The sequence below is a fragment of the Leptosomus discolor genome, chromosome 22, assembly GCF_034619465.1.
Source record: "Leptosomus discolor isolate bLepDis1 chromosome 22, bLepDis1.hap2, whole genome shotgun sequence".
Lineage (NCBI taxonomy): Eukaryota > Metazoa > Chordata > Aves > Leptosomiformes > Leptosomidae > Leptosomus > Leptosomus discolor.
This window is the reverse complement of record NC_141412.1, coordinates 2346768-2356604: the sequence shown is the minus strand read 5'-3', so window position 1 is coordinate 2356604 and position 9837 is coordinate 2346768. Positions and strand designations below refer to the sequence as shown.

Here is a 9837-nt window from a genome sequence, read left to right as displayed (position 1 = left end):
GCTTCAATTAAGGGGGAGCAGAGAGGTCATTCTGCTCGTGATGTGTAGATGTTTTGCTCACAATACAGCTGCCCTTGCTACCTTTGCCAGAAGAAAGCAGACTATCATTCAACACAACTTGGAGGATGTTTCTGTCTTCCTTGGCTTGCTTGCTTTTTAACTCCCTTCAGGGCACTGATAGCAGATCAGACAGCTTTTAAAAAAAACACATGAGCAGATTTATTGATATATGCATTTCCTTTTTAACTTACAGGTAGAGTCTCACATTAATTTTCAATCTTACATTAAACATTAATAAAACATTTAAAAGGTTATATAATAAAACCCCAAAGTTTCAGATGTACAAAGTAAGACACAGGGATTAGACAGTGCTTTGTTTTTAATGAAACTTTGTAGTGCCAGCCTTCACCCCATACCACAGCTCAGTATTTCAACAGCCTCTAACAGGTGAGCCACAGATCTACCGCTTGGTATTGATCCAGTGGTATCTATCAACACATGGTCCTGTGAAAGCAGCTGTTGGCCTGTAGACTTTGTAACCCCTGTGCTGGGCATAGTATGAGCCATCAGTCATATAGGTCTTCCTATGAAGATACTGAGACCAGGGCTGTATGGGTGCCTTGTAGTAGTCACTGAACTGAACAGCAAGAAACGAGATAATGTTAAAATGTGCTTGGGAAAGAGGGGAGATTAGTCTGGCCATCAATTGTTAAGTCCATTGCACTCCTTTATAAGGAAACTTAGAGGGCAGATGCTAGCTTTTACTGAAAGCCACATACCATTACCACATGCTTACCTGGTAGACACTGTTGGGATTGCTGACAGTAGGGATAGCTTTTGGCTCCTTGTTGAAGCTCTCCTCATCTGATGAAACGCCAGAATGATAGTCTAGTGCTGCTCTGTCAACAGCATAGCTGATCTGCTGAGGAAGCTCTGGGTTCTCCTCTCCCTCAAAGTGCGCAATTGTGAAGGGCCGGTTCTTCTCACCGTATCTGAAAGTGGCTGTATTTTATAATGCAGCTCTGCACTAGCAGTATGGGCATCTGTTAGCAGTCAGCTGACACTAGTAAGTACACCTTCAGACACTAAGACTCTAGTAACAGGCTTGGCCTCAATCAAATTCATACAGGGCACTTGACATGCATTAACCAACAGCTTCCCAGCTCACCTGCAACACACCTCAAATGGATCAACCCATAGCGTCATCTCTTTTGGCAAACCAAGCTTATTGAAGTCCACGTTACTCTCCACACAAGCTTGCTCCAGCAGTGGATCTCTTGTCTGATGTTTGTTTATCCGTATACACCTAGGTAAGAACAAAGTGCAGGTGGACTTAAGATTTCGCTGCAACTTCACAAGTTCTGCTCATATAGAGGTACACTTCTTAAGTTCACTGTTTATTTTCAACACATTTGGCCCTTTGATGCAAGTTCTCACTTCCAGCTGCAATCAGCATGTTAGTCTAACAAGCCGATTCATAAATCCAAACAAAACCTTGTTTGGTTTAAATACATAATGCAGTAACTCACTTCAGTAATTTTTAGAAGAATTAAAAGCAGTTACAATTCCACAAGTCACTTTAAGACCACTTGAATTCTGCATTCAAGTCAAGAAGTCTTGAGGACTACTCAAGACACTGTTTTGTGGTTTTGTGTTTTTGTCTGAAGATTTCCACCTCGGCTCTCTAGTCATACCTACACAAGCACACACTGTGAAAGCACTTTCAAAATAGGCCCATCTTTACCAGTTAATAACATTTCTTCACTCAAGCTTAAGGGACAGCTAAGTGGTTTTCTTTCAATTTTGTGTTACTTATTTCCAGTTTAAGGGCTCCAAGCACTGAAAGGGGACTCGCTCCATCTCACACATCATGCAAAGGCTCCATTCACCCACCCCATCTACTAAGAGTCCTCTTACCTAAAGGCTTGTCCTCTGGATGGATTGTCCAAGTACCAGTGGTTCTTATACTTTTCAAAGAGTATTGTTGTCAGCTTAGCTGCAAATTTCTCCATTTTATGCTTGCTCAGCTTGTCTTCCCTTTTCACTAGCCTTGTAATGAAGAAGACTGTGGCGGCAATTTCATCTTTCATTTTAAATTGAAGGACACAAGGTATTTTAGCTGTTGGGTAATTATCAGTAGAGATGAGACACCACACTAGAGAGATTTAACAACATTAAGGTACTATCAAGTCCCAAGGATATATACTGAAAAACCTGTGTGAGCCATGACAGATAGAGCCTAAATAAACTCTAGTGCCAAACAACTGATAAATTTAGTTCTGCATAGTGAAACCAATTTAACACATTACTAGAAGGCACTCACACTAAGCCAGTCAACAGTGTACAAAAAAAAATTTAAACAATATCACTCCTCATTATATATCGCTTAATATATTACAGTCATCAACCAACAGCTCTTGCAATTACATAGTTCTTCTATATACAATGAAGACCATAAAACATTACCTTCTCAGACCAGAGCTGTTGAAAATCCAAGCTATGATTTATAAACAACTTCAAATAGTTACCACTAAGGAAACAGACCTAATTTTACAAGAACCTGAATCACTCATATAGCAGGGGAAAAACAACACCCAAACCCTCCCTTACTCTTCCTCTAGCATGGCTTGCTTAGGGTTTATATAGAACAGGAAATCATGTGCCCCCCCCCCCCCCCCCCCCCCCAGGAATGTAATAATATTCAGGTGTGTACCATTAGACTGACTAACATGCTGGTTTCAAAGCAATTTCTAATCTATTGGGCTTATTCCAATATCAGCTCCTTCTTTTAGGGTATATAACTGATTCAGTACTGTGTTCTGTTGTGTCTACCAGTCTACCTCATAAACATCTGTGAAATATTTGAGTGAAATATTCACCATGGGAAAATTAGTACCAGGCTTATTAATTAATTATTAAAATTGCATTTGCTTCTAGCAGACTTTACACAACACAGTTACTTTCCTTACAGAGTCTTCACATCTGGTACTTCTTTTGAAAATCACGTGACTCTATTTATCATAACATTAATCTTCCTTAGTGATCTACAGAAATGTTTGTATTATTAGAATAGATTTATTTAATTTTTGAGGCATTTCATACAGAGTGTGAATGGCTCTGTTAAGGAGTTCATACACAAGCAGTTTCTCAAATGTGAGTGCTTCACTGTTTTAAAACGTCAGGCAATAATTAGCTGGTGCATTCAGAGAATAGCTGATGTCTTTTTTCCCTTTGCTGTCTCAGGAAGGTGTGCCTCTAGTGTCACATATGGGGAACTGTCATGACAAAAGAACAAATTAAGGTAAAAAGAGTTGAGTATTTAAACTGGCCCTTAATTTGACTGTACATGTTGCAGCCAAGCAACTCAAGTGCTTACATTTCAGTCTTATGAACAGATCGTGATACAAGACAGAGGATAAGAAAATAAAGCATGAAGGGACAAATTTACAGAAGCACACATCTTTGCAGAAGTGTACACTAAACCATGAATTTCTGGCTACTTCTTGATTTCTTTTCTCCACCACTCACACAGTGAGTTCCTTGCTCTTTACAGTTTCTTTCTGCATCACAAAAAAAGACTTACCAAGGCACTTAGTGGAAACTCTGGTTTCAAGGAACGAGCAATAAATTACAAAGAAAAGATGTCTTCTCTTTCTTTTTCTCACATATCGAAATGCTTCCTTAACAAATGGGGACCTTTCAATAACCACTCAAATGAAAGAGAAATCAAAGTCTGAGATAGATAATGAATCTTCAGAAAAAGCATTCAGTAGTGCCAGGAGTTGAGCTTTAATATAGTACACCAGTGTTGCGACCACAAGAGTATCCTTATCATGTGCTCTGTGCTGCACTTGGTTGCTTGTGATGACACATGAGGATTCTGTTCCATACACAAGCCATGAGTCATTCCTTGCCTTTCACATATAGCATAAGAGGCCAATGGTAGCCCGTTCAATGCTTTATGGAGAATGATGTAGAACAACAGGAAACCACTGCTGTGCATTGCTGGGAAGAATTTCCACACAACCTTTTTTAGGAGTTGATTAGCCTCTTCCTATGCAGCCTGTGAATTTTCATTTGCTGATGACTGTCAGCATCCGGCACACCAAAATTAGCTCTGAGCAACAGATGAGCATTCTTGAACAGGCAAACTGGATTTTCATGCCTGAGGCCTAAACTTTATTCTAGAGACTAAACTTGCTTTGAAAATGTCAGGCAATTGATGGGTCATATTCTGATGTGAATAGATTCCCTTGTAAACACTGAAGACCATGTTTACAGCCACATCAATTTTTCTTTGTTTTTAAACATCTGTTGCGTGGTGACATGTCAAAAGAACAAAAAAAGAGTTCCCAAGGGACTTGAAACTTTTGATCACATAGATTTTACTGCAGAGTGTAGCTGAACTGCATAAGAAGAGGAGATTATTAAAAACGGGGCTTTGTTTCTCATTTTAAGAGTGAAAATCCATTGATGAGCGGGGTCAGACTAACAGATACAGCTAGATACAGATCTCCTATATGTAGGTCTTCACTGACTCATTCTTGACTCACTGTATGCCTTCTGATGGATTGTCAGCTCTGAACAGCACTGGAATGATCTGCAATCCTGAGAGGCAATGTCTTCTAACATTCTAACCCTGTGGGATGTACTCCTAGCTCTGCCAGAGCTATAAATTCCTGAAAAGCATTCCAGCATTCTCATCTAGCCACCCTGAGGTCCCCACATTATTATTTCCCCAAGAGATGACACTTGCTTCATGAAGTATCTTAAATGTCTAAGAATTTTCTACTGGAGCTACAAACAAATATCCCAAGGCTTTGCAGCATGGAAAGTACGAGGCAAATGCTATGAATGGATCCCTTTCCTACTGTCTTTACTTGTAAGAAAAAGCAGCTGGGAACAACTACCACAGATACGTGGGTTTTTAACTTTGCTTACAAAATCAGTATCCAGGAAAATATCAAGTGTGAGCAAGATTTGCCACCTAAAAATGACAGATAACGCACATAGTTATAGTTTTTTAAGTTCTTCTTAATAACAGTTTAGTCCACTCAGGGTTTCATGCACAATCACAGACAGACTGTGGCTCCTCTAGGGATGATGCTGTCTTTCCTGCCAAAGCTTAGGAAGTTGCTATTTAGTCTGGTTTCTTTGCCTTAATGTCATCTTTTCACAACATCATATTGTAATCTAATAAAAGATACGGCTTCTTCCTATAAACCTTGTTTTCCTTTTCTTCTTGAACAATCAAGGCTAAAATAATATTCCCACTGCAAAACAGCAGCCGGCATCATAGGGAGTCCATCTTCTGCCCTGGAGTCCGTAATTTGATCACAGTTTCCATGTGGCATCTGACCCTGACACAGTTCAGTCTCAGGAATTATCCAGTTACTGTCTTTTCCTCAATAAATGGCAAGCTAGTTTGGCTCAGTGGGACACATCAGCTGATGGGACTTTGAACTGTCTCCTGCCTCTGCTTTCTCCAACTTGTCCAGGCAGGCCCTGTGAGTTAGGAAATTCTGTGACAAAGGAGTGAAGTGACTAGATTCCTCAAAGGACAATCAAAGAGAAGTCTGAATCCCTACAACACCTCCTTTTGTTGAGTTACTTGTTCCCATAGTTAACATACAAACTGCAAGTCAACAGTAAACAAACTCTTCACCTGAGAAACCAGATTACAGCAGGGCAACCAGTCATGCAATAAGGTGCTATTTCTCGGATGTTAGGAGGCAAAACCCAGGCCAAATCGCACACCAAGCAAACACAGGAAAATTTAAGCAAAGTTCTTGGCAATTCATCCAGTTGGCTCTAATTATTAATGCTGCCTTTGATACAGGAGTAAGGTTCTGAGAACTGTTTAACTGGGTATTTTAATTATCATGCAGGCGTTCAAAAGTATTTCTGTTAATGGCACAGAAACCAGAATAGCAGAGAGTATTTCTGGCTTCCCACTTCAGTGACAAGTAAAACTCGCTCTTTAATTAAGTAGATTCATTGAACTCAAATCCTTCACAATGCTGTCCATTGTCACTGACTTGAAGAAAACATAGCCCAGGATACTCTGGATAATAAACAGCTAAGAAAAAAATTGTCAAAACCAAAATTTGAACAGTCCATCCCAATGTGAGATCTGCTAAGTAACAGTCAATAAACTGTACTCCTACTCATTCCCAGTTGCATCCAAACAGGAACTCTTAGCATCCCAGCAGATTTTGCAAAAAACATGATGAATAGCCAAGTGTTCTGACTGACATGATGCATGAGATAAATGAATAGACATTTGCACCTTTTGTTAAATGGTGATGGGTTTTTTTAATCCTTATTAGGAAGAAAAAAAGCCTAAACCACTAAAACCCACTGCATTACAGTGCCTGGACACTCGTGGGACAGATCCAGCGCCCACTGAAATCAATGGAAATCTGTCCAAAGACTTCAGTGGGATTCAGATCAGGCCCCTAACTCAGCACAAGCATTCTTAGCCAGATTAAATTATGGGTCTCCTGGGTCACCAGACAAGCCTAGGCATGAACTAAAGGAAAGAGCAAGATACAGTTTCTCTAGTAACTGCAGGCCAAACCGAGAGCAAACACTGTTTCCCTAAACACACTACTGACAAGAGTCATCCCTGCAGAATTTTTTGCGGTTTTCTTGCTTTAAAGGATTGAGTACACGGAACCAACAAAAGAAAGTGCAGCTTGCTAGTAGCAGTCTTCCTTCTACAAACCTTTTGATTTTTGTGGATGATTGATGGCAGACAATTTCTCCAGGTAAGCAGATGAAGTTCATAACTACCAATCTAAAAAACAGTAAGCCTGAGTTATTTCCATATGGGAAAACATCCTAGGTGACAATCTTCTTAGAGAGAAGCCATTTGCATCTGCTTTTTCAGCCTATATACTGTCCTGATCACAATCAGAAGTATCATGCAACAGCAATGTACAAATAATAGTAATGCTGCATGAACACAGCACCAATTCAATTGACTACGCCATTACATCAGAGGGCAGAAGAAACCTTGTATCTGGGTGTTAAAAATGTACACCTTTATTTAAATCATGCAGTCTGTGTGCAAAGAATTATTTTTGTTTGAAACAAGATAGAAATTGATTCCAATCAAAGCTGCAAAACTAAAATTTTAATATGTTGATAACTCACAAAGTTTTCCCATTCAGCTTATATAAGTAGGCACTTTCTGGGCTTAAGAACAAGTATTTCAGAAATGAACCATGTTCCGATCAAGGTTTTCATCTTTACTTGATTACTTAGATACTTACTGGATGTTCTGTGAAAACCTAAGTGATAGGTACTTACAGATAATTTTTCTGGTTAATGATTTTACCATGATTGCATTCTTTTATTATGCAAAGCACACATGACAGTATGACCGTGCTAATTACACTGATCAGAAGGAGCCTACTGCCCAAGGAAAACACTCACTGATGTAAAAGCTTTTCGAAACAAGGTCTGTGAGAACACCCATATTGCTCAGGTAAGCAGGCAAACCACAATGGTCTCACAAAACAGTGTCATGTAGGGCAGATGCAAGAGATAAGATGTAACTGCTGAGGAGGTATATTCCACAACTATAGAAGATGGTCTGACTCGCAACTCCACGTATAACTGTCGACTTCAGGACCTGCTTTTACCCTCATTCTGTGAACTGTCATCTTCCTTTACAGAGCAGAAAAACTCCACAGTTCACAGGGCTATGTAGCATTGTTTAGCACTTTCTCATACTTTTAATTCAATTCATATTACAATATAGGGATTTGGAAATGCTTAAATTTGCTTGAAGAGAATCTTAAGTGTATGAGCATCACATATTGCTAGAATTTAATTTAAGATCATCAGTCCTCAGCAACTTAAGCAATAAAATAAACTTGAAAAAAAGACTGGTGCTGCTCTAGCATGTTCTAAAATTAAATTGCAAAGGGAAGACCGCAAAGCTACCTGGGATTATTTTCTGCAGTCTAAGAGCTATTGTTGTAGCTTTGTAAATTTTTCTGCTAATGTAATCAAGTGTTGATTATTTTTGTCCGTTCTTTCGCCCTCCTTATTTGCATGCCATAATTCTCAGAAATGACAAGACATTTGAGCCATCCAGCTGGACACAATTTTCATGAGCCTCATAGAGTTATGCAGTTCTCAAAGAGGGTGGGATGTCCAGAAATGTCTAAAGCACAAGCTCTTCAAAAGCATCTCAGGTCAATAAACTACCCCAAATCACTAGATACTCTTGAAAGTCTTATCCTTACAGTGTTTGTGGATCACACCACCAGCTAAGAATCACATCTTGCCACTGTTGCTAACATAGCAGGGAGGAGCATGTTGTTTTTCTATTGCAGTTCCTCCTCCCACACAAAAAGGGGAAATGCAGAGCACAAAACTTCTTCTCCTGCTCTGCCTTGGTGCCAGCGTGACCAGTATGGAGCAAAGGACCGCCAAAAGTGGGGACAGTCAGCACTGTACAATCCATACGGGCTAATCTATCTGCGGTCTGTGGGATTTTGTTGGTGCTGATTGTGAGGAAGAGCAAAGGGTTACTCAGAGAAACAAGACCTGAAATGCAAGGGAGAGAGAACACTGCAGTGAGCGGAACAGGTCAAGAGCAAGCATACACAAATGGCTGGGTAGGCCTCTAAGAAATAGGGAGAGAGGTGGCGTTGGTCACCATTGGGTAAAGATGTGCAGGAGCACAAGACATTCATGCTTTTGAGCTGTTAGTCCGTCTTTTTTGGGGCCTCATTGTATGGCAACTAAACTCCTGGTATGAATAAAACCAAGCTGAAGCCCCAGTATCCAGATATCAGCCTAGAGGTGTGTGCCTGGACTTACACTAAAGCCTGGATCACCTTTGGTGCCTGTGACACAACCTGCGTCATTTGTCCACAGGAGCAGGGCGGAAACTCCGTATGTGCTCCGTATTGACTTTGCCCATAGAAACTTCTTTTGCAACAAAGCTTCCTATGGCAAGAGCCATCTTGAACGTTTCAAAGCAACGGTCCAGTCTCCATGCACAAGCCCCAGCTGAGTGACCATGACGACAGAGCGTACACAAAGGTTACAGGCATGGGGCTGACCCACAGCCCCGACGGGACACTCTAACCCAGGAGTCCCAAGGGAAAAGCTGGGGCACCCAGGGGCCACCTAAGGAATGATTCCCAGAGGTATGTCTGTCAGTGAAAGACTGCTGGGTGCTCACCGAATAGGTTGCTGTGCCAGCCTTGGAAAAGGGAAGGAAACAAAGAGTGAAGAAGGTAGCTGTTTTTCCCTTTCCATTAAATCTTTTTAAGCATTTTATTATAAATGCAGTCCTCATCAGGATTATTATAAGGTAAGCTTCTTAAGGGTGAGTCCTGAATTCTTTTTATGCATTTTAACAACAAGCCATTTAGGGGTGAATGCTAGCAAAATTGTTTAATTTGCAGGCAAACTTGTCCTTGCAACCTCACAGACTCTGTCTCATTCCTGATTTAGGAATAGCCTGATAAATCTATATAAAATAGTGTTATCACATTATTAATTGCACACACATGTATGAGATACAAGGTATAATTGATTAGAACTACTTACACATACTCAGTTTTGTGCTGCAGAACAGATTTGCTAATTCCTTTAGCTACCACAAGTTAGTGTAAAAGGTTTGAGCAGCCTGACATCTGACTACTAGCGTGATCTGTGTTTCTGCATTTTTTCTGGAAAAATAAGCTTTCTGAATTTCAGGGAACTAATGAAATTCTATGTTTCTTACTGCTTCTGTGGTCACATGCAGTTTTTTCTGAAAACCTTTAAGTGGAAATTGCACGAAACTTGTGCTGTAGGACATTAACTCAA

At 40.2% G+C, this 9837-nt stretch overlaps 1 protein-coding gene across 1 annotated transcript; it reads right to left on the bottom strand.

The window, feature by feature from the left end:
- Positions 1 to 460: 460 nt before the first annotated feature.
- On the bottom strand, positions 461 to 2099 carry BTG4 (BTG anti-proliferation factor 4). The gene is made up of 4 exons (XM_009953940.2): positions 1918 to 2099; positions 1169 to 1306; positions 797 to 992; positions 461 to 637 (listed from the first exon to the last, which is right to left on the bottom strand). Exons 1-4 carry the CDS (start codon positions 2088 to 2090, stop codon positions 461 to 463), a joined length of 684 nt encoding a protein of 227 aa, XP_009952242.1. The 5' UTR covers positions 2091 to 2099.
- Positions 2100 to 9837: the final 7738 nt, after the last annotated feature.

Excerpts from the sequence above, each read along its gene's own strand:
- BTG4 (XM_009953940.2), bottom strand. The coding sequence starts at position 2,090 with ATGAAAGATGAAATTGCCGCCACAGTCTTCTTCATTACAAGGCTAGTG. Across the intron at positions 1,307-1,917 it reads TCCAGAGGACAAGCCTTTAG|GTGTATACGGATAAACAAAC; the intron begins GTAAGAGGACTC and ends GTTCTTACCTAG. Across the intron at positions 638-796 it reads ATCCCAACAGTGTCTACCAG|TTCAGTGACTACTACAAGGC; the intron begins GTAAGCATGTGG and ends CTTGCTGTTCAG.